The 25,709-nt window shown below is 41.0% G+C and overlaps 1 protein-coding gene across 1 annotated transcript in view; it reads left to right on the forward strand.

Moving 5' to 3' along the window:
* Positions 1-4,105: 4,105 nt before the first annotated feature.
* The window catches only part of LOC139530557 (procathepsin L-like), a 51,543-nt gene continuing 29,939 nt past the window's right edge, over positions 4,106-25,709 (forward strand). Inside the window, exons 1-3 of the mRNA XM_071327076.1 lie at positions 4,106-4,433; positions 8,621-8,763; positions 12,102-12,296. Of these exons, the coding sequence (XP_071183177.1) occupies positions 4,334-4,433; positions 8,621-8,763; positions 12,102-12,296 (438 nt within the window). The 5' untranslated portion in view covers positions 4,106-4,333. The remainder of the gene's footprint in view (positions 4,434-8,620; positions 8,764-12,101; positions 12,297-25,709) is intronic.

The raw sequence follows: 25,709 nt of genomic DNA on the forward strand, positions 1-25,709 counted from the left end.
TTTTACTGGGTGACTTTCACTTTTACTTGAGTCATTTTCTATTAAGGTATCTTTACTTTTACTCAAGTTTGACAATTGGGTACTTTTTTCACCACTGTGTGTGTGTGTGTGTGTGTGTGTGGCGGCTTTACTGTAAGACTGTGCTGGTCTGTCTGTCTCACTATCTCATTCAGAAAGTCACTTTATGTGGCTTAGGTGACAGTACACCTCCCCCACAAGCCCTGGGCTCATTTTGATAACTACAGTATACATTATTTGAAAAGAAATATCAGCAAAATACAGTAAAACACACATACATATACAGTGCATTCGGAAAGTATTTAGACCCCTTGACTTTTTCCACATTTTGTTACGTTACAGCCTTATCTTAAAATTGATTCAATAGTTTTTTTCCCTCATCAATCGACACACAATACCCCATAATTACAAAGCAAGAAGAGGTTTTACTCTTTTTTTTGTGCAATTTTTTTTTTTTTTAAACCCTGAAAAATTACATTTACATAAGTAGTCAGACCCTTTACTCAGTACTTTGTTGAAGCAACTTTGGCAGCAATTACAGCATTGCGTCTTCTTGGGTATGGCGGTACAAGCTTGGCACACCTGTATTTGGGGAGTTTCTCCCATTCTTCTCTACAGATCCTCTCAAGCTCTGTTAGGTTCGATGGGGAACGTCACTGCACAGCAATTTTCAGGTCTCTCCAGAGATGTTAGATCGGGTTCAAGTCTGGTCCCTGGCTGGGCCACTCAAGAACATTCAGAGACTTGTTCCGAAGCCACTCCTGCGTGGTCTTGGCTGTGTGCTTAAGGTCATTGTCCTTTTGGAAGGTCAACTGTCACTCCAGTCTGAGGTCCTGAGCGCTCTAGAGCAGGATTTCATCAAAGATCTCTCTGTACTTTGTTCCGTTCATCTTTCCCTCGATCCTGACTTGTCTCCCAGTCCCTGCCACTGAAAAATATCCCCACAGAATGTTGGTTTCACCGTAGAGATGGTGCCAGGTTTCCTCCAGACATGGCACTTGGCATTCAGGCCAAAGAGTTCAATCTTTGTTTCATCAGACCAGATAATGGTCTGAGTGTCTTTAGGTGCCTTTTGGCAAACTCCAAGCGGGCTGTCATGTGCCTTTTACTGAGGAGAGGCTTTCGTCTGGCCACTACCATAAAAGCCTGATTGTTTGAGTGCTGCAGAGATGGTTGTCTTTCTGGAAGATTCTCCCATCTCCACAGAGGAACTCTAGAGCTCTTTCAGAGTGACCATCGGGTTCTTGGTCACCTCTGACCAAGGTCCATCTCCCCCGATTGCTCAGTTTGGCAGGGCGGCCAGCCCAAGGACGAGTCTTGGTGGTTCAAAACTTCTTCCATTTAAGAATGATGGCGGCCACAGTGTTCTTAGGGACCTTCAATGCTGCAGAAATGTTTTGGTACCCTTCCCCAGATCTGTGCCTCGACACAATTCTTTCTCTGAGCTCTACAGACAATTCATTTGACCTAATGGCTTGGTTTTTGCTCTGACATGCACTGTCAACTGTGGGACCTTATATACTGTAGACAGGTGTGTGCCTTTCCAAATCATGTCCAATCAATTGAATTTACCACAGGTGGACTCCAATCAAGTTGTAGAAACATCTCACGGATGATCAATGCAAACAGGATGCACCTGAACTCCATTTCGAGTCTCATAGCAAAGGGTTTGAATGCTAATGTAAATACGTTTTTTATTTGATATAAATACGCACAAATTTCTCAACCTGTTTTCGCTTTGTCATTATGGGGTAATGTGGGTAGATTGATGAGGAAAAACATTTATTGTATACATTTTAGAATAAGGCTGTAACGTACAGGAACAAAATGTGGAAAAAGTCAAGGGGTCTGAATACTTTCCGAATGCACTGTACCTTACCTTCCTACCAAAATGGATCAGACCGGAAATAAATAAATAAAGGTTTTAATGAGTTCATGCCATTCTGATCACAGTGTTTGGCTTACGTTTTCATTTACATTTTTACTATATTTTATTATCTGGGGCTTTTTGTTTTGACAGGTAAGTCTTGTGACTTGCAAGCACACCCACGTCCACTCCCGTCATGACGACCATTGACCTACAATGGCCATGCAGAAATTCACCATTGGAAAAGTTATGTCAAAAATAGTGACATTTAATCATTGTAGATATGTCACTAATGCTGACATATTAGGTGTCACTGAAGCTGACATATTAGATATATGTCACTTTTGGTAACGTACTACTTATGTCACTATCATCATTTATTAATATTTCAACAGCAAATAAGATCAACTCGAAAAATTACACTACGGTTAAGAGACAGGTAAAAGGAGGTAGATGAAAAACATTTGAGAGGGAAAGTCTCCAACCTGAACTTCTAACAGGAAGTTTGTGGGTAGACAGGATGTGCTGCACTGTTGTTGAAAAGAGCAAGCTATCTTTTTGATTAGAGCAGGCAAAAATAGTTCATCGACAGAAGTCGGTTTGTCCCTCAATAGACCTACCTGTGGCGTGAACTCACACAAGATTAGAACGATAGCAGGGTGATGGTGCAGGAGTTCTCTAAAAACTATCTTAGCTAAGGTGTTGCTATTTGATACTGATGGTAATAAATGTACGTTTTCGCTAAAAATACAAAATGTACGGAGCCATGAATAAGAGACATAGAAGTTGCTCTGTTATGGGTAAATGTTTCTGAGAAGTAAATTCTGTCAACAGGCTTTTTGTTCCCATGTGTTTCCAGTGAGATGACCCGAACCTCAAGATGTGTAGCATGCAGTTGACACTCAAACAGCTGTGACGTCACGTGTGTGTGTTCCTCTTATGCCCTCCCAGCTTCCCCTAACACCTGTGGTTACTTGAAGAGAAGGTAAGACGAATTACCATGACTATTACCACAGGACATCTGGACTGGGCACCACAGAAACAATCCAGTAGACATTACAGGAAGATGTGGTAGTGGAGAGCACCACATATACCCATCACACCACCCACTGATAGATGAGAAACAGGGTAACGAAAACCTTTTTATATATAATGGGTTAGTCATTTCTTGCAAATAGCTGAAAAAGCCGTTGACAGAAACTCTGGACAGAAAATGAAACGCACCCAATTTTGTGTGACTACTAAGAGTATGGAAACAAACAAACACAAAATCAAACAGACAAACCACACAACGGTAGATGTAGGCTTACATCTGCACCGGAAACAAAGTGGTCGAGTCAATATTGTTTCCATGTTATTCCACCTTTTGTTATTACTGCAATGTAATCATGTTGCATCAAGATAGCTTTTTTTTTTTATTTAGCAGAAATTAATTGACATACATATGCAGTTCTCATCTTAATTGACCGTAGGTTTAAACCAAACACCGACAAAAACAACATGGTTTCAAGTTGTGGTTGATTACAAATTGAATTTGCGTTAGTCAATCAATGAGACATTAATGATACTTTGTTTTACTCTGTCACAACATACTGTAAAGATCAATGTGCAATGAAATTGCAGGCTATCCTTCGACAATAAAAAATGTCTGACAAGATGTTTCCTAAAGCAATGACCTGTTTGCCATGCAAATGTTCTAGCATGATTTCCCCACACCTGGTTATATCAGTAAATTGACTGGTAAGCATGCTCTGGTCTGTGCAAAGTTTTAGACTGATCCAATGAACCATTGCATTTCTGTATCAACATTTTGTATCAAGACTGCCCAAATGTGCCTAATTTGTTTATTAATAACTTTTCATGTTCAAAATTGTGCACTCTCTTCAAACAATAGCAATGGTATTCTTTCACTGTAATAGCTACTGAAAATTGGACAGTGCATTTAGATTAACAAGAATTTAAGCTTTCTACCAATGTCAGATATGTGTATGTCCTGGGAAATGTTCTTGTTACTTATATCCTCATGCTAATCGCATTAGCCTATGTTAGCTCAACAGTCCCGTGGAAGGGGACACGGATCCCGAAGTTAAGCAGAGGACAGAGTGACAGGCGTCCATCACCAGCCAGTGGCTTCAAGACATCCTACACACAGACACACAGACACACACACACACAGGTGAGCAGCCACACAGACACACACACACACACACACACACTTCCTGTGGCTGAGATGGGATGAAAAAATTGATTGAAAGATAGACATCGAGATAGAGACAGAGCGAGAGAGAGAGAGAAAGACAGAGAGAGGAAGAAAGAGAGAGAGAAACAGAGAAAAGAAAGACTGTATACAGTATGAGAGTGAGATAAAGAGAAACATCTGGTGCATAGCCTCCTGTATGATATCAGTCTCCAAATTCTCAGTAAATCTCTGCTGTCTTTCTCCTCAGAATGAAGTTGTTGGTAGTTGTGGCTGCTGCTCTGGCAGTGACGAGCGCAGCTAGCCTTTCATTGGAGGACCTGGAGTTCCATGCCTGGAAACTGAAGTTTGGTAAGAGATGCATCTCTAGCCTATTTCATTTCAGCCTCTTATCATTGACAATAATGGAGTGTGTGACTCTCTCCTCTTTTCTTCATGTTTATTATCTGTCAATCTGAACCTCTTCTTTCTCATTGTCCTGTTAAAGATGATGTAGAGCAGGGGTCGCCAACCTTTACTTTCATAAGAGCTACTTCATACAAATAAAACATTTATGGAGCTACTCTGTCACGCCCTGGCCTTAGTTATCTTTGTTTTCTTTATTATTTTAGTTAGGTCAGGGTGTGACATGGGGGATGTTTGTGTGTTTTTGTCTCGTCTAGGGTGTTTGTATTGTCTAGGGGGTGTTTGTAGAGTTCATGGGGTTGTGTTCATTGTAGGTGTTTATGTAAGTCTATGGTTGCCTAGATTGGTTCTCAATTAGAGACAGCTGTCTACTGTTGTCTCTGATTGGGAGCCATATTTAGGCAGCCATAGTCATTAGGTAGGGTGTGGGTGATTGTCTATGTGTAAGTTGCCAGTGGATGCACTTATTGTTTGTATAGCTTCACGTTTGTTGTTTTGTTTAGTTTAGTTTGTATAGTGTCTTTAGTTTCGTGTTCGTCTTCAATAAAAGAAGATGTATCATTATCACGCTGCGCCTTGGTCCTCCTCTCTTTCACCATACGACGATTGTGACATACTCACAGCCTGCATATCTTGTTATTGTAGGCGTATATTTAATAGAGGCACCCAGCGCTTAATTTGTATTATTATTATAGAAAGAGCAGAAATAAGAGCTCTCACCAGTTTAATGAAATTAGTTTTGTTGTTTATTAAACATGCCAATATTGATGTTCCCGAAAAGATTTCAGTTGGTTTTCCATTTTGTGGCTTAAGTGGGCTACTGTCTGTCTATTCTTCAAAGTGCAGATGCATCCTCGCCTGCTCTCTATAGGCCAGCATTCAGGTAAACATGTCGCAAAGCCTATCAAGCGTATCTAGACCTAAGCATAACAGTAACCTACAATTCTATACGGGGAGAAATCTAACAAATGGGCATATTAGATCATTTAAAGTAAATTATGCAGTGCAACACTGGAGAGAGATAGAGAGAGAGTCGCAGGCTTATGTCTATCAGAGCAGAGGTAGGGAGATGGCTAGAAGCACAGTTCTCTCTCTCTCTGTCACCACAGCAAAGGCCACTTGTTGGTTTCAAAACATAGCCTACAAAGTTGCACAAACATAAGAACATTCACGGCCCACACAAATCAATTCTGAAAATATCGGCAAGAGAATTAACAAGGAGTCAATCAGTATACTTGTAACAACTTAAGCATTACAGAACTTCTATTCTATCAAATAAACCATATAAGGGCCAATAAACCATTCCATTTTTGAGGGGCTAAATTCGAAACTCCTCGATTGGTGGCAAAAGAAACTAACACCACCACCTGCTGGAGAAGGCAGAGTTTTGGCCGAGTTGAGTCTCTCGCTTCGCCTCTTCCTCTCTGGCTATATGGACACTGTCGTGGAAATTCAGTGCTGAGAGAGACTTGGTCATTTCCTCAAACAATCATCTCTATTTAATATCGATTAGTTATTGCAATAATGAGGCTGGTCGACCCCCCCACCCTTGAGTGTTGGACCAGGTAACCTAACCTTTACATAAATGCAGAGTACTAAAAATAGCTGACACTAACAATGCTCAGCCATGGTTGGTTCAACCCCCTTCATGCAGACCAAGGAGCATCATAAGCCACTCTGGGTTCATCCTGTCGTTGTCTTAACCCCTTTCTGGCTTAGTTTCCCAGATGCAAGGATGATTTAGAGAGTGAGGAATTCTTCTAAACTCCTCCTGGCTATCTCTATCTCGGTTACACCCACCTCATATTGTCTATGTAATGCAGTCTTTAACTAATTTGTCAGCTCAAGCCATCTCTGGTGACCATACGCCCATATTAGCTGCAGGGAACAAGAGTGGAGCCCATGAAAACACAGACACTAACAGGACAGAAATATCCTCCTATTTGTTCAGTATTAATTGCTAACTATTAATATCAAACAAATCAGGTAAATATGTAATTGTTCTATCACAGCACGCCTGGTGCCCAAATTAATAATGTACACTACATGACCAAAACTATGTGGACAGCTGCTCGTCGAACATCTGATTCCAAAATCTTGGGCATTAATACGGAGTTGGTCCCCCTTTTGCTGCTATAATAGTCTCCACTCTTCTGGGAAGGCCAACTACTAGATGTTGGAACATTGCTGCAGGGACTTGATTCCATTCAGCCACAAGAGCATTAGTGAGGTCGAGCACTGATGTTGAGCGATTAGGCCTGGCCCACAGTCGGCGTTCTAATTCATCCCAAAGGAGTTCGATGTGTTTGAGGTTAGGGCTCTGTCCAGGCCAGTCAAGTTCTTCCACACCGATCTCAACAAACAATTTCTGTATGGACCTCGCTTTGTGCATGGGGACATTGTTATGCTGAAACAGGAAAGGGGCTTCCCCAAACTGTTTCCACAAAGTTGGAAGCACAGAATCGTCTAGAATGTCATTGTATGCTGTAGCGTTAATATTTCCCTTCACTGGAACTATAGAGATTGTCTATGGAGATTGTATGGCTGTGTGCTCGGTTTTATACTCCTGTCAGCTAAGGGTGTGGCTGAAATAGCCAAATCCACTAATTTGAAGGGGTGTCCACATACTTGTGTATATATAGTGTATGTCTCACAGCTAAGCTTCGTTTGGATTAGGTTCAGTCAGTCTTCCTGATGAGCCATTCCCAGCTAAATGATTTATGGGGTAGCTGGCAACAACAGCAGCATGCGTTAGCTAATCATGGACTACAGGAAACGGAGGGCCGAACTCTGTTTGGTAGCCGACCGCAAGGCGCTAGAGGGTAATGCCATCCAGGACCTCTAGACAAGGCGGTGTCAGAGGAAGGCCCTAAAAATGTTCAAAGACTCCAGCCACCCAAGTCATAGACTGTTCTCTCTGCTACCGCACTGCAAGCGGTACAGGAGCGTTAAGTCTGGGACGTAAAGGCTCCTAAACAGCTTCTACCCCCAAGCCATAAGACTGCTAAATAGTTAACCAAATAGTTACTCAGACAATCTAGATTGAACTCTTTTTGACTATGCACACACACTGGACTCTACCCACACACTCACCCATACTTACACTGACACTCCAACACTTCCACACTCATCACATACGCTGCTACTACTGTCTATTATCTATCCTGTTGCCTAGTCACTTTACCCCTACCTATATGTACATACAGTATCTACCTCAATAGTATTGGTCACCATCTGGATGTCACCGTGACATGCCAATTAGCTACCTTAAAGACAAGCTGGTGCATTACCATTGTAACAGTGTTGTATCAAGGTGCCATGTAGTTGATTCTGAACACTCTCCCAAGTCCCAACTTCGGCAGATAAGTTTCAAAGGTTCTAGCCACAACAAGCATAAATTAGCTAGCTGGGAAGCGCTCATCAGGATGACTGACCGAATTGACTGAACCGAATCCGTTTGACTCCACTACACAATCTGCTGTGCACAACATACATCATCAATTTGGGCACCAGGCGTGTCCATATAGCCTCTCCCTCCAAAACTTAGCAGTACCGGATCCTGTTCTGGCAGGATCCTGCTCAAATTAAGAGCTGGAGGCACCATGTGAACGTCTGGTTTTGCTGTTTTCTACTGCTTCCTAACTGAGGGCCCAATTCAGACTTGAGATAAATAGACTTAACATGGACTTAAATCAATAAAATATATATATATATATTTTTACTGAAGTTCATGTTAAAGATAGTTGCTACATCCATTTTTGGACATATAAATGAATTATATATACCTATTGATTATAACTAATAAATGCCTCATAAGCTTAGTTCAACTGTCAAACCCCATCAGAACCTAAAATATAACCTTGTTTTACTCCAATGTTTGTAAACAATGTAAATGTAAACAAACACTGTATTGCCTCATGCATAGTTAAAACAATAATTTTGATATCATGGATGGTCAGTCCTTGCATCCATATGAATTTGAGAGTGGTTACATTTCTCCAGGCCTTATCCCTCAGCTTTTTACCAAAACAGAGGCGGGGAGCCCGCTTTATTACGGTTTCAATTCAGGTCTTTGGTCAACTTTTCTCATGTCTGAATAGAGCCCTGAATAAACTGACTTTGATTCCCTACAGGAAAGTCCTACAGCTCTCCAGTGGAGGAATCTCAGCGCAGGAGTTCCTGGATCTCCAACCGTAAACTGGTGCTGGTCCACAACATGCTGGCTGACCAGGGCATCAAGTCCTATCGCCTGGGCATGACTTACTTCGCTGACATGGTATGGCCCAGACACATGCGATTTTAATAGCACAGTGAAGAATAGTTAACATATGTGTAAAGATAAAGGATTAAATGAAGAATAGAAGGATCTATTTTCCGTCCCCCTTTTCAGAGTTACAGCATTGGTAGAAAATAAACACAATTCAACTTGAAAAACAGTCTGATAGTATGTAGGCTACTGTACCTGTAGGCTACTGACTCTGTATCCTCTAGTCTACCTGAACTTAATAATTAGATACAACAGAATGATAGATTCGCCCCAAAACAAGGGAAATACATTTAGTCTTTCTGAAATAATTGTTTCCATTGATTATAAATAACAATTATGTCTATCGAACAATTCAAACATTTAATTAAACTAATTGCAGAATTTGCTTTGATTAATTACGATTCATCACATTATCCAAATCCTAAAAAAAAAGGAATTTAAAGGGAAAATCCACTCAAAAATTATATTCTGGTATTTCTTCCATTAGTCCACTGTTGATACAGTCCAGAAAGGATTTGCATGTCAGCAATCAAGTTTTTTAAATATTGGACTTTCAAGAATCAAAGTGTCCCCAGCCATATCATCAATGTTTGTCTATGGAAATTGCATGGCTGTGTGCTCGATTTTACACACCTGTCAGGAATGGGTGTGGCTGAAATAGCCAAATCCACTAATAAACAAACATTGGCAGTAGAATGGCCTTACTGTAGAGCTCAGTGACTTTCAACGTGGCACCGTCACATGTTTTCCATGGACGTGCAGCCCCACACAAGCCTAAGTTCACCATGCGAAATGACAATTGTCTGCTGGAGTGGTGTAAAGCTCACTTCCATTGGACTGGAGCAGTGGAAACGTATTCTCAGAAGTAATGATTCACGCTTCACCATCACCCATCTGGCAGTCTGATGGATGAAACTGGGTTTGGCGGATGTCAGGAGAACCCTACCTGCCCGAATGCATAGTGCTAACTGTAAAGTTTGGTGGAGGAGGAATAATGGTTCGGGTTAGGCCCCTTACTTCCAATGACGGGAAATCTTAACGCTACAGCATACAATTACACTAGCATTCAAAAGTTTGGGGTCACTTAGAAATGTCCTTGTTTTTGAAAGAAAAATCACATTTTTGGTCTATTAAAATAACATAAATACAGTGTAGACATTGTTAATGTTGTAAATTACTATTGTAGCTGTAAATGGTTGATTTTTAATGGAATATCTACATAGGCGTACAGAGGCTCATTATCAAATACATTTTTATTTGTCACATACACATGGTTAGCAGATGTTAATTTGAGCGTAGCGAAATGCTTGTGCTTCTAGTTCCGACAATGCAGTAGTAACCAACGAGTAATCTAACCTAACAATTTCACAACAACTACCTTATACACACAAGTGTAAAGGGATGAAGAATATGTACATAAAAATATATGAATGAGTGATGGTACAGAACGGCATAGGCAAGATGCAGTAGATGGTATAGAGTACAGTATATACATATGGGATGAGTAATGTAGGGTATGTAAACATTATATTAAGTGGCATTGTTTAAAGTGGCTAGAGATACATTTTTTACATCAATTTTTCCATTATTGAAGAGGCTGGAGTTGAGTCAGTATGTTGGCAGCAGCCACTCAATGTTAGTGATGGCTGTTTAACAGTCTGATGGCCTTGAGATAGAAGCTGTTTTTCAGTCTCTCGGTCCCTGCATTGATGCACCTGTACTGACCTCGCCTTCTGGATGATAGCGGGGTGAACAGGCAGTGGCTCGGGTGGTTGTTGTCCTTGATGATCTTTATGGCCTTCCTGTGACATCGGGTGGAGTAGATCAAATCAAATATATTTATATAGCCCTTCTTACATCAGCTGAAATCTCAAAGTGCTGTACAGAAACCCAACCTAAAACCCCAAACAGCAAGCAATGCAGGTGTAGAAGCATGGTGGCTAGGAAAAACTCCCTAGAAAGGCCAAAACCTAGGAAGAAACCTAGAGAGGAACCAGGCTATGAGGGGTGGCCAGTCCTCTTCTGGCTGTGCCGGGTGGAGATTATAACAGAACATGGCCAAGATGTTCAAATGTTCATAAATGACCAGCATGGTCAAATAATAATAATCACAGTAGTTGAAAACAGTTGAAAACAGCAGGTCTGGGACAGGTAGCACGTCCGGTGAACAGGTCAGGGTTCCATAGCCGCAGGCAGAACAAACTATCTGCCCTCCAGGTGTCCTGGAGGGCAGGTAGTTTGCCCCCGGTGATGCGTTGTGCAGACTTCACTACCCTCTGGAGAGCCTTACGGTTGTGGGCGGAGCAAACATCACTCCTGTGTTCCAATGGCATGTTGTGTTAGCTAATCCAGGTTTATCATTTTCAAAGGCTAATGGATCATTATAAAACCCTTTTGCAATTATGTTAGCACAGCTGAAAACCGTTGTCCTGATTAGAGAAGCAATAAAACTGGCCTTTAGACTAGTTGAGTATCTGGAGCATCAGCATTTGTGGGTTCGATTACAGGCTCAAAATGGCCAGAAATAAATAACTTTCTTCTGAAACTCATCAGTCTATTCTTGTTCTGAGAAATGAAGGCTATTCCATGCGATAAATTGCCAAGAAACTGAAGCTCTCGTACAACGCTGTGTACTACTCCCTTCACAGAACAGAGCACACTGGCTCTAACCAGAATCAAAAGAGGAGTGGGAGGCCCCGGTGCACAACTGAGCAAGAGGACAAGTACATCATAGTGTCTAGTTTGAGAAACAGACGTTTCACGAGTCCTCTGCCTAGAAGGCCAGCATCTCGGAGTCGCCTCTTCACTGTGAGAGTCGCCTCTTCACTCCCTTTTGCCCTCACAACAGCCTCAATTCATTTGGGCATGGACTCTACAAGTTGTCGAAAGCGTTCCACAGGGATGCTGGCCCATGTTGACTCACAAGCTGTCGACAGTTGTGTCAAGGTGGCTGGATGTCTTTTGGGTGGTGGGCCATTCTTGATACACAGGAGAAACAGTTGACTGTGGAAAAACTCACTGCCGTTGCAGTTCTTGACACAAACCGGTGTGCCTGGCACCTACTACCACACCCCGTTCAAAGGCACTTACATCTTTTGTCTTGCCCATTCACCCCCTGAATGGCACACATACACAATCAATGTCTCAATTGTCTTAAGGCTCAAAAATCCTTCTTCAATCTGTCTCCTCCCCTTCATTTACACTGATTGCGGTGGATTAAACAAGTGACATCAATAAGGGATCATAGCATTCACCTGGATTCACCTGGACAGTTTATTTCATGGAAAGAGTAGGTATTACCTCATGTTTTCTACACTCAGTGCATGTCTATTGTTGTGCTACCACAGGAAAACGAGGAGTACAGACGCATCTCCCAGCGCTGCCTGGGCTCCTTCAATGCCTCCAAGCCCCGCGGCGGCTCTACCTTCTTACCCATGCTTGGGGACAATGATCTGCCCACCACCATGGACTGGGGGGACAAGGGCTATGTCACCTCCATCAAGGATCAGAAGGATTGTGGCTCCTGCTGGGCTTTCAGCACGGTAAGGGAGGGAGAGGGTTGGAAGGGGTTATTAACTTTTAGTTGGTACTCATCCCGGATCCGGGAGCACCCCCCACAGTAAAAAAGCTGACTAGCATAGCCTAGCATAGCGTCACAAGTAAATTGTAGCATCTAAATATCATTAAATCACAAGTCCAAGACACCAGATGAAAGATACACTTCTTGTGAATCTAGCCACCATTTCTGATTTTTAAAATGTTTTACAGGGAAGACACAATATGTAAATCTATTAGCTAACCACGTTAGCAAAAGACACCATTTTTTTTACTCCACTATTTTTCCACTCCATCACTAGCTATCACCAATTCGACCAAATAAAGAAGTAAATAGCCACTAACCAAGAAAAAACTTCATCAGATGACAGTCTGACAACATATTTATTGTATAGCATAGGTTTCGTTAGAAAAATGTGCATATTTCAGGTATAAATCATAGTTTGCCATTGCAGCCACCATCACAAATCTCCCCAAAGCGACTAGAATTACTACAGAGAGCAACGTGTATTACCAATTTACTCATCATAAAACATTTCATAAAAATAGACAAAGCATAGCAATGGAAAGACACAGATCTTGTGAATTCAGACAATATTTCAGATTTTCTAAGCGTTTTACAGCGAAAACACAATAAATCGTTATATTAGCATACCACATGTGCAAACGTTACCCCAGCATGAATTCAAGGCAACGGGAGCGATAACGTTATCATCACCAAAATATATTAATTTTTTCACTAACCTTTTCAGAATTCTTCCGATGACACTCCTGTAACATCATATTACAACATACATATAGAGTTTGTTCGAAAATGTGCATATTTAGCCACAAAAAACCGTGGTTATACAATGAGAATAGTAGCAAAACTGGCCTGAAAATGTCGGGCGCCATCTTTGAGCGTGATCTAGTCTAATCGATAATAAATCATAAACTTGACTAAAAAATACAGGGTTGACAGGAATCGAAAGACAAATTAGTTCTTAATGCAATCGCTGAATTACATTTCTAAAATTATCCTTACTGTGCAATACCGGGTCCGCCAAAGCGAAGCTACACAAAACAAAATGGCGAAATATGCGTTTAACATTTTTCAACAGAACAGCGATTTATCATCATAAATAGTTCTTACTATGAGCTGTTCTTCCATCAGAATCTTGGGCAATGTATCCTTTCTCCGGTCTAATCGTCTTTTGGTCGAAAGATGTCCTCTTGTCCCGTCGAAATGGCCACTAACGTTCGGTATGTACAGGATAAGTGCCCAGCTCATGGAAGGACGTCACAAATAAATGCCTCAAAATCGCACTAAACGGATATAAATTGCTATAAAACGGTTTAAATTAACTACCTTATGATGTTTTTAACACCTATAACGGGTAAAAACATGACCGGCGATATATTACTGGCTAAACCAAGGCTTGGAAAGAGCCCAGTCCGACGTACATTGTGCGTCGAGCGCAGGGACCGAAAGAAAGCTCCTTCCGGTCTTTGGTGTTTTATACAGGCCCTGATTGCGCAATCGACTCCATTCAAATTGTCACCACTTACTGACATCTAGAGGAAGGCGTAGGCAGTGTTTGTATCCTCATAGCATTCACAGGGACATTAAAACTGACCTAATAATATAATATTGCTCGTACAATATGCATATTGTACGAGCAAGAATTGAGTACTAGGCAGTTTAATTTGGCAATGTCAAAAAAAAAAAAGTGCTAACAGCTCCCCCTATTGACAAAAGGTTGTTAAGTACAGTATAGACTCTGCTCAACTTAGATGTAGAGTAATTGTTTGGCCTGTTCTACTCTTTTACCTTTGTATCATGTGGTGAGAGCGAAACAACAATGAGTGTGTGTTTGGGTGGTGTAACTCATATCTCCAGTCTGTAAATGTTAACATTTTTGTATTCGGCTGTTTTCCAAACATTGTGGGCTGTGGCCCTAAAACTATGCAAAGGTACATATATTTGAAGTAAAAATACTTTAACGTACTACCTCTTTGGGCTAACATTCTGTGAAATTGCAGAGCTCGAAATTCAAAATACAAAATTTGTGATATTAAACATTCATGAAAATATTTCTTACATCGTTGTCTTACATCGTTTAAAAGCTTAACTCCTTCTTAATCCAGATTTGTCAGATTTCAAAAAGGCTTTATGGCGAAAGCTCACCATGTGATTATCTGAGGACAGCGCCCCGCGTACAAAAGCATTACAAACAGTTTCCAACCAAGCAGAGGCGTTACGAAAGTCAGAAATTGCGATAAAATAAATCACTTACCTTTGAAGATCTTCCTGCTTGCAATCCAAAGGGTCCCAGCTACATCACAAATGGTCCTTTTGTTCGATAAAGTCCTTCTTTATATCCCCAAAAAGTCAATTTAGTTGGCGCGCTTGACTCAGTAATCCACCGGTTTCCCTCGTTCAAAATGCAAACAAATGAATCCCGAAAGTTACCAATAAACTTCGTCCAAACAAGTCAAACAACGTTTCTAATCAATCCTCAGGTACCCTAATATGTAAATAAACTATAAAATTTAAGATGGAGAATAGTATGTTCATTACCAGAGATAAATAACGAAGTGTGCGCCCTCACCGACGTGCGCCACAACACTACAGCCAAAATGGGAGCCACTTACAAAAACTACAAATTCTAGCTCATTTTTCAAAAAACAAGCCTGAAACTCTTTCTAAAGACTGTTGACATCTGCTGGAAGCCCTAGGAACTGCAATCTGGGAGTTATTCCATTGATTTCCCCATAGACAGGCATTTTAAATGGTGTCACCTCCAAAAATAAATTTGCTATATCAGTTCTGTTATGCTCACAGACATTATTTTAACAGTTTTGGAAAGTTTTGGAGTGTTTTCTATCCAATACTACCAATTATATGCATATCCTAGCTTCTTGGCCTGAGTAAGAGGCAATTTACTTTGGGCACCTCAATCATCCAAACTTCCAAATTCTGCCCCCTATCCCTAAGGAGCTTTAGTCATTTTTTGTGGTATCAGAACTTTACTTTACTATTTATATTTTTTGACAACTTATTTTTACTCCACTACATTCTTAATAAAAAATTATGTACTTTTTTACTCCATACGTTTTCCCTGACACCCAGAAGTACTCGCTATATTTTGAATGCTTAGCAGAACAGGAAAATTGTCAAATTCACGCACTTATCAAGAGAACCGCCCTGGTCATTGTCATATATACATATATTCATATACTGGCCTAGGGCCCTCCGGCTGCTTTAGAGCCTGCTTGTGACCATAGGATTAAAAGCTTGCACAACACACCCCATGACTAAAACACAAGACTGCTGTTGCACAGAACAAGGTTCCCCATTGACACAATGGTACCCCATTGTGACAAGGATGCTGACCGCACAAAACAGTTATAGAAGCGCCAAACTAAACCGCCTGACTTAAGTAATTGCTCACATCCCTCTAATCAGGAAACCCCCTAGCCCCAGACAGTAACTGCCAGTTACAGTTCCCCTTATCTCATGACTCCTGGACACACAAACATTACATCGCATGAACACACACACTTCACTTCCCTCTCTACTGGTCGGGTGCCAAGAGCAGAGGACTCTGCTGTGCACCAATGGGGCTCCTGTTCTGGCTAGAGCAGGCCCGCCTCCAACTCTTCAGGACCAGTCAGAAGACCAACACGACGAGACTCTATCTACATTGTTCCATGTATAAAATATGCTGTAACCTCTGTTTAGGACCCTTTTTCAGCTGGCTCCTTCCGAGCCATATGATTAGGTCCGTGCACGCTAAACTGCAGGACAAGATATCTTTGTGCCAATAAACTGCCTTTTTGTTACAACTGAAATCCACTCTGTCCAGCGTCTTGATTTGGTCTCTCTCTCTGGTAGTTAATCATCAACAAAACTTGGTAGCAGAGGATGGTTTTAACATCTGAATTCGATCTATGACAAGTTGGTGTGAGAGGAGACAAATCATTGAGCGCAAACCAGACGGAAGAGTGACCTGTCGCCAGGAGACATCGGCCATTCAACTTGCCTCAGGAAACTGATCAGAGCGCTCGACATAAAAGGCAAGCAGAGCCTGTTAAATCAAAAATCTGCATATTATATTTTAGTCAATTGCCAAATTTTTGATCAGTAGTACTGAGCGTGAGTATGAATTGCTGTTAAATTACCTTTAAGGAATTAAGGCATGGTAAAAAGATATCTTGCATTTAAAATATTACTGATGTATTGTTCTGACTAAATGGAGAATTGATAACTGAAATGTGTGTGTGAATAAGTCCTATGGAATAAGTTGTGTACTATTGCATAGGCTGTGTGTGTGAATAAGTCCTATGGAATAAGTTGTGTACTATTGCATAGGCTGTCTGTGTGAATAAGTCCTATGGAATAAGTTGTGTACTATTGCATAGGCTGTCTGTGTGAATAAGTCCTATGGAATAAGTTGTGTACTATTGCATAGGCTGTGTGTGTGAATAAGTCCTATGGAATAAGTTGTGTACTATTGCATAGGCTGTCTGTGTGAATAAGTCCTATGGAATAAGTTGTGTACTATTGCATAGGCTGTCTGTGTGAATAAGTCCTATGGAATAAGTTGTGTACTATTGCATAGGCTGTCTGTGTGAATAAGTCCTATGGAATAAGTTGTGTACTATTGCATAGGCTGTCTGTGTGAATAAGTCCTATGGAATAAGTTGTGTACTATTGCATAGGCTGTCTGTGTGAATAAGTCCTATGGAATAAGTTGTGTACTATTGCATAGGCTGTCTGTGTGAATAAGTCCTATGGAATAAGTTGTGTACTATTGCATAGGCTGTGTGTGTGAATAAGTCCTATGGAATAAGTTGTGTACTATTGCATAGGCTGTGTGTGTGAATAAGTCCTATGGAATAAGTTGTGTACTATTGCATAGGCTGTCTATGTGAATAAGTCCTATGGAATAAGTTGTGTACTATTGCATAGGCTGTCTGTGTGAATAAGTCCTATGGAATAAGTTGTGTACTATTGCATAGGCTGTGTGTGTGAATAAGTCCTATGGAATAAGTTGTGTACTATTGCATAGGCTGTGTGGTTGAATAAGTCCTATGGAATAAGTTGTGTACTATTGCATAGGCTGTGTGTGTGGTTGAATAAGTCCTATATAATAAGTTGTGTACTATTGCATAGGCTGTGTGTGTGGTTGAATAAGTCCTATATAATAAGTTGTGTACTATTGCATAGGCTGTGTGTGAGGTTGAAAATGTCCTAATGAATAGGTTGTGTACTATTCAATAGGTTGTGTATGAAAAACTGTCCTATTAAATAAGTTGTGTACTATTGAATAGGTTGTGTAGTGTATTTAAGTGGAAGTAGTCTCTGTAAGTTTGGCGTTCCACGAGACTGGGATTAGGGATGACCATTTCACACTAAACTATAACATTTGATACGGAGCCTTATGGTGGCTGTTTCTTGGTTGCTTGACTGCGGGTAGTGGGACTCTTTGGGCGCGGCTTTTTGCGCGGCTGACTGTTTGGTTTTCCCTTTTTGCTGTTGGTATTTCCCAAAGTGCTGAAATTATTCTGACAATTGTTATATGACCGCCTGAATTTACTAATATATTGTTACAAAAGGAAATTGCCGAATCATTTCTAGAAAATACCCAAATAAATCGCTGAACAGATTCAAATAAAAACACACACGTAATTGCCACCACATACTGATAAAATCTTTGTATGCGAGGGTGAGGATCAAGAGATAAGTCTGTGCCGGCACCACGAATACATCCCTGGTTTCGACCAAGGACGGGCTAAGTATACAAAGATAGAAAATAGCGATTTAAAACAGGAAGTAGCCCGAACACACTAGTTTATACCACCATAGCAGATACCACAATCCAAAGAAACCATATCAAACACCAATGGGCTCATACCCAGTGCCTAATGCATGTTTTCAGGACATTAGCATAGATTACACCGATAAGGGCGCCGATAATGTATCTAAAGGGAAACGCTATCTCTTAGTCATGGTAGATAGGTTCTCCAAATGGGTAGAGGCAATACCAACAGCAAAAGAGGATGCCAAGTCAGTCGTTAAGTGGCTACAAACCAAACTAATACCCAGGTATGGCATCTAAAGACAAATCAGATCTGAAAATGGCTCACATTTCAGTAACAAACACCTAAGACAGGTGGAAGAAAGATTTGGCATAACACACAGATTCGGTTCTGTGTACCACCCCCCGGTCCCAAGGTCTGGTGGAACGCCAAACCAAACGTTGAAAGCTAAGATAGCTAAAGCATGTGCAGGTACGAAGTTGACATGGGTTGAAGCCCTGCCTCTGGCGTTGATGGCCATGAGAGCCTCACCAGGAGCAGGCACCCATCTCTCTCCTCATGAGATAATGACTGGAAGAGTCATGCCTGGTCCACCAAGGGGGGGAGGTCATATGCCCGCTCTTGATGTACAACAAATTGAAATGTTAGACTATGTGAAAAATTTACGGAACTCTCTGCAGCACTCTCTTCCCAGGTTCGCAAGGTCCAAGAGGGGGAGCTGCCGGGAGACACGCCACCACTGAAGGTAAAAGTTGGTGACTGGGTGAGGGTTAAAGTCCACAAAAGAAAGTGGCTGGAACCCAGGTGGACTGGACCGTACGAAGTGAAGGAGATTACTTCACACTCTGTCCAGGTCAAAGGTAAATCAGGCGCACCTTGGCACCACCTTACACACTGCACTCCAGCCCCAATTCCTTCCAGAACACTGACTGAGGTCAGAGCTGATTTGAGCAGCCTAAATTCGACGGGGAGTCTGATTGAATGCTGGTGACATAACGAAAAACTTAAAACCAATTCGAATTAGAGAGACTACAGAAAATTATAATAATAGGGATATTGGCTCCTTTATTCCAAAAGTAATGGTGGTTCAGGGGTTAAATAGCTGCCTCCCAAGCTTGAGACCGGACTTCGATTCACGGTACTGACTAAAATCTGAGTTTTTAATGGTAATTAAACCATTTGTATGTTTTGCCTAAAAAAAATATGGTCATTAGTGTCGATGATAGCGATGCCCTTTCGATGTGATACGTTGTGTTGCCTCAATGATCTTCATGAATAATGTATGGAGACGTGAGTCGTATTTATATTACTGAATCGTAGAAGTGACAGTTACCTAAACCTGATGAATTCTAAAGAATAACGGAGAAATACGATAAAGTTGTGCCCATCGGAATGTTATAATTATTATGGATGACTGACATGCGATTTGAATTTAGCGAAGTATATGGTACGTTTACATTTTGGAATTGAGACAGTTGAGAAGTTGATTTTACTTATACGATAGTTTTGGTGCAAAACTCAGTTGGAGTAAGTGGATGTTTTGCCTAGAGGCAGGAATAAGAGAGTTAGTTTTGGTATTGTATTGGCTACTAAATTTTCAGGGTACGTTGCTAGAGACAGAATGATTTGTTGTGTAACGACGCATTGTTCAGGTACACTATTTTCTGTATTTCCTGCAATATAATTTTGATTGAGAGATGTTGATTGATGTTGTAAATTCTATTCAAGATCCAACCTTTGTGATAAATTGGTTTTGGGTTATCGAACCCGTACTATTGCCTGTTGCAGTGAGTCAACGATGATTTACAGTTCGTTAAAAGTTGCTGCGTTCTGAACATGGGTTGAGCGCTAGTTGTCGACATAACTCACGATGCACTTTTGCAACCAGGCAATGATGTTGTATCCTGATTTGAACTATACTAATCTGTTTGATAACATTACTAAACCTATATATTCAACATTTGATAATGATTGGCAAATCCGTATATTTAACCACAACTTTGAATTTAGCATTGGGTGTTATAGGAGGAACGGGATACAATTTGTTCTTTCCCCACCGGGTGTGGCCGTATCAAATTATGACAGAGAAATCTGGTTTTCTCATTTAGAGGGAATATGCGTACATTATAGCTTTGAGTCACTTTCAAAAGTGGCTAAAAGTTATTGGTTTTTGGTTAGGTAACACCAGGGAATTCGAACAAAGAGTAAACGTATTCTAAACATTATCTGTCTTCATTATGGGGAACAATGAACGGCCCGCAAACTGGTATGGCTGGCCGGGAGTTAAAGGGACAGTACACGTTTATCACAGTTGTGTGAGTGTAAAGTATTTTGGGGAGACAATTTGGAGAAAGACTGAATGAGTTACATGAAACATAGAGGAAATTTAAAACGAATGATTTGAGGGTATTATCATAATTATTAGGTTTTGTTTTAGTAGTACACGTTTGTGTTAAGGGGATTTCCATGTTCACAGAGACAAGATATCTTAAAGGGGTATACTCATATATTTAGAATATTAGGAGTTTTATCTTCTGAGTTTTAATTACACAAGTGAATTTTTTGATTTTAAGGATAAAGGGTTCTTTAAAATGTCTAGGAACATGACTATACAGGGGTGGTATAACCTTTGACCTGTATCATGGCTGTCTCTTGAAGTCTGATCAGCTTCGGGGGAGGGCCATGTAGATAATGCATTTGTGGTCATTTGGGATACTAGTTTTGAGGTAAATTAATTGACTATTATTGATTTGGTATTACAACTGGAAAAATCCCCTTTGTCATTAATAATAAATGGAGGGAGATATGATACATTGAGGGTTGAACGGGAGATATTTTAAGCCAATAGGGCAGGAAAATACATAAACATTAAAATCATTAATGAAAAGACATAAGTTTCAGTTCTTAGGAGTGGTACTTTACTGTTGATAAGGTATCCACACTGTAAAACATATATTAATTATTGATAGTGGACTCTTGGGGGAAAAAGCTTATTAGTAAAGAAAGGCTTTGATAGGGTTAGCATTTGTTTTGGCCATTAGAATATTTTTATTTAACCTCTTATGGCTGCAAGGGAAATTATTGAGTAGCCAGAAAAAAGGTGCCCATTTCAAACGGCCTCGTACTCAATTCTTGCTCGTACAATATGCATATTATTTATTACCTTTGGATATAAAACACCTTCTAGTTTCTAAAACAGGTTTAATTATTTCTCTAAGTGAAACATAACTCTTTTTACAGCCCATTTTCTGGAAAAAGTGAATTTTCCAAGAAGCTATGTCTCTCTTCAAGATACTCTCTATAAAAGGCCTTGGCACTTGGGACTGTACAAACACGTCACACATCTTCCCCTGGTTGTCATGCGGAAGTGAGAGAAAAAAGGACTTGATTATCTCTGTCAGGGACTGAAAGGAACCTCTTTGAGTGATAAGTGCGCACTTTATAATTTTTTCTGGGCGCGAAGTAGGAACTGGACCGCGCTCCTGGAAAACACTCGTTATAGGTGAATATGACCTCCAGCTTCGATTTTCTTTGATACATGTCACAAAATCATCCTAAAGTATGTTTTTTCAATATACTTTAATTATATTATTGAAATTTATTCTGGACTTTAGACGTGATGCGACGCAAGAATTTTGTCAAGACGGAGAGGTTAGCATGGCATGGCCAGTGTGTCATGCTAATTCAACAGGGACATCGTTCGTTCTAGGTCCAAATGAACACGGTTCTGAACAAAGGACCCTTTGGAGAACATTCTGATGGAAAATCAACAAAGATAAGGACCCAATTTGGGATGCTTTTTCATATATCTGTCGAACTGTGCTATCGCTAGCGTTTGACTAGAATCAATGCTGCTGTGTGCTAGCTATTGTAGTAAGCTAATATAACGATATATTGTGTTTTCGCTGTAAAACACTTCAGAAATCGGAAATATTGTCTGTATTCACAAGATCTTTCTCTTTCATTAGCTATCCACCATATATTTTTCTGAAATCTTTTCTGATGTGAAATTAGAAGTAGACGTTGGTGTCTGTTTTCTCTGGCTACTGCCGTGCGATTTCTTACTGTAGCTATGATGGTAGCAGTAATGTAAAACTGATTTATAGCTAAAATATGCATTTTTTTTGAACAAAACATAGATTTATTGTGTAACATGTTATAGGACTGTCATCTGAGGGAGTTTTTTCTAGGTTATTTAGGTTAGTTCTAGGTTAGTTAGGTTGGCTTTGCATGCTAGCTGCATGCTAGCTGCATGCTACCGGTGCTGTGAAAAATAAGTGTCTCTCTTTTTGTATTTGGTGGTGAGCTAACATGAATATATGTGGTGTTTTCGCTGTAAAACATTTAAAGAATCTGAAATATTGTCTGTATTCACAAGATCTTTCTCTTTCATTAGCTATCCACCATATATTTCTCTGAAATGTTTTCTGAAGTGTAATAAGGTAGTTGACGTTGGTGTCTGTATTTTCTCTGGCTACTCCCGTGCGATTTCTTACTGTAGCTATGATGGTAGCAGTAATGTAAAACTGATTTATAGCTAAAATATGCATTTTTTTTTAACAAAACATAGATTTATTGTGTAACATGTTATAGGACTGTCATCTGAGGTAGTTTTTTCTAGGTTATTTAGGTTGGTTCTAGGTTAGTTAGGTTGGCTTGTGCATGCTAAATGCAGCCTACTTGTGCTGTGAAAAATGTCTTTCTGTCTTTTTTTATTTGGTGGTGACCTAACATAAATATATGTGGTGTTTTCTCTGTAAAACATTTAAAAAATCGGACATGTTGGCTGGATTGACAAGATGTTTATCTTTCAAATGCTGTATTGGACTTGTTAATGTGTGAAAGTTAAATATTTTACAAAAATAGATTTTGAATTTCGCGCTCTGCACTTGGACAGGCTGTTGTCATATTGATCCCGATGTCGGGCTTGCAGCCTGAAGAAGTTAAATAGTATTAAAATTATTGATAGGATAGAGATAGGTTTATTAAGGTTATGTAAGGACTTTAGAGATTGACACTATAAGACATGTTGTTGTTATTTTTAAATCCATGATAAAGTCAAAACAGTGAGACACTTAGTTAATATTGCTAAAGGAACACATAGTTGTTATTGACTATTATTAGAAAAAGGCAGACAGATGGGTCTACCCCGCACTGTTGAGACCTTGAAGGTTTGAGAGCAGAGTGGGGAGGGGGGACCAGGAAATGAGCAAGGTAGGCTGTGGAATAAGATAGGAGAGAAGGGGGTTAACATATATAAGCAGCACAGATACATTTTAAAGTAAAGGATAGATATGAATGGACGCCCAAGGGACAATTGGACATGTGGAAAATGAAAGGGGCGTTCCTATATTATAATGTAGAACATAAGAATATTTTACTAATCTTACCTAAGTCATTATTTAGAGTAGGTAAGGTTGATACCTGGCCAGAGCCAGGTATCAAACGGGGGAGGGGTACATTGTGGAGGGGTACATTGTGGTCTAGGATAGGATGGGGCCTATTGGATAATAAACTAATTTAAAATTAAAAATTTCTAGCTAACAAATAGGCATAGAAGTTAAATATATAATCAGATAGAACAAATGAGAAACTGTTTGTTAACCAAACCTGTATGTCCAGGATTTTATGCGTTACAGGTGAATTAAAGGAGAAGGTGATTCACTCGACCTGGGGGCATATCGCACTTGGAGGGTGAGACACACTGACACTGTCGAATGATCACAGAGTTAAGGAGAAGAACCGTTGCTAATAGAGTTCGGGGGTCAACTCCTTAATGAAGAATCCCTGACCCCGCCCTCTCATCACTGTGTACGTTCATAGAAGTGAAAGTGTTGCTTGATCTCTGGCTGATGATGTGTTCTCTGGGAGAGGATGGGGCTTTACAGGACTGCTTGTAGTCCTGAGCTGTCTGATTGGGATACGATGGGGATGTTACCATCACAGTACTGCCAGAACCACCACCAGTTCCAACGGACCAGGGTTCAGCCGGCCTCCTCCACCACTTCAAGACCAAGTCCCACACCACCACCTAAGCTCTCCAATCCGGTACAGGTAATAAATGTGAAAGACATCTCAGATAGTGACCAATTGGGAACTGAAACTGGTTAAGAGGGTAGGGAGAATATGTGGTTGGCCTACAAAACACTTAATAGAAAGGACTGTGTCGTATGTGGACATGCCAGACCTATTCTGGCTGCTCACCCATTTGCCCTAAGTAATGGGGAAGGTTGGATGTGCATATTGGAAAGTTTAAGCCAAATTCAACCCTGTGTAAAACTCTGAGTCTTGTGTTCCCAGAAGTCCCTCCCCAGAAGGTACCGTGGGGAGTCAAGGCATATGGGGGATATTACAGCTGTAACACTGGTACAGGTAGGGGTATAGACTATGGGAGGCTCCCTACTACTGCCTGCATCACTAATGTCACTATTAACTAGAGGTGTTGCTGATGTATGGTGGATGTGTGGACCTGCCAGGCGGTTGACCCCCATTTTGAAAGGAGATTGTCAGGGCACATGTGCTTTGGCCAGTCTGATAAACACCATTGCCTATTATTGAGGCTACAGCTAACCACCTCCTGGGAGCTGCACATGACACAGAGGCCCGGGACCAAACCAGGAGATGGCAGAACCGTGTCACGAACGTCAAAGGGAGAGAGGACCAAGGCGCAGCGTGTGAAAAATACATCTTCTCTTTATTTAGGAGATGAACGAACGAAGCAAAACAACAAATAGACGACCGTGAAGCTATAACCGAACAAAATGCAAACATGCAACCTAGACACAGACACAGACCTAGACAATGACCCAACAAAAACATGATGCCCATGGCTGCCTAAAATATGGCTCCCAATCAGAGACAAATGAAAGACATCTGTCTCTGATTGAGAACCACTCAGGCAACCATAGACATACCTAGAAACATTCACTCAACCATAGACATACCTAGAAACATTCACTCAACACAAACCCATACACTAAACCCAACACCCCCTTTTCCATAAAACCACCCGAAACGAGACAAAACACAAACATTCCCCATGTCACACCCTGACCTAACTAAAATAATAAAGAAAACAAAGATAACTAAGGCCAGGGTGTGACATAACCCCCCCCTTAAGGTGCGAACTCCGGGCGCACCAGCATAAAGTCTAGGGGAGGTCTGGGTGGGCGTCTGTCCACGGTGGCGGCTCTGGCACAGGTCGTGGTCCCCACCCCACCATAGTCACTACCCGCTTACGTAGCCTCCTCCAAATGACCACCCTCCAACTTAACCCCACAGGATTAAGGGGCAGCACCGGACTAAAGGGTAGCACCGGACTAAGGGGCAGCACCGGACTAAGGGGCAGCACCGGACTAAGGGGCAGCACCGGACTAAGGGGCAGCACCGGACTAAGGGGCAGCCCCGGACTAAGGGGCAGCCCCGGGACAAGGTAGCTCAGGACAGAGAGATAGCTCAGGACAGAGGGATAGCTCAGGATAGAGAGGTAGCTCAGGATAGAGAGGTAGCTCAGGATAGAGGGGCAACTCCGGACTGAAGGGCAGCTCCGGACAGAGAGACAGCTCTGGACTGAGGGGCAGTTCTGGATAAATGGC

The sequence above is a fragment of the Salvelinus alpinus genome, chromosome 9 (genome assembly GCF_045679555.1).
Source record: "Salvelinus alpinus chromosome 9, SLU_Salpinus.1, whole genome shotgun sequence".
Lineage (NCBI taxonomy): Eukaryota > Metazoa > Chordata > Actinopteri > Salmoniformes > Salmonidae > Salvelinus > Salvelinus alpinus.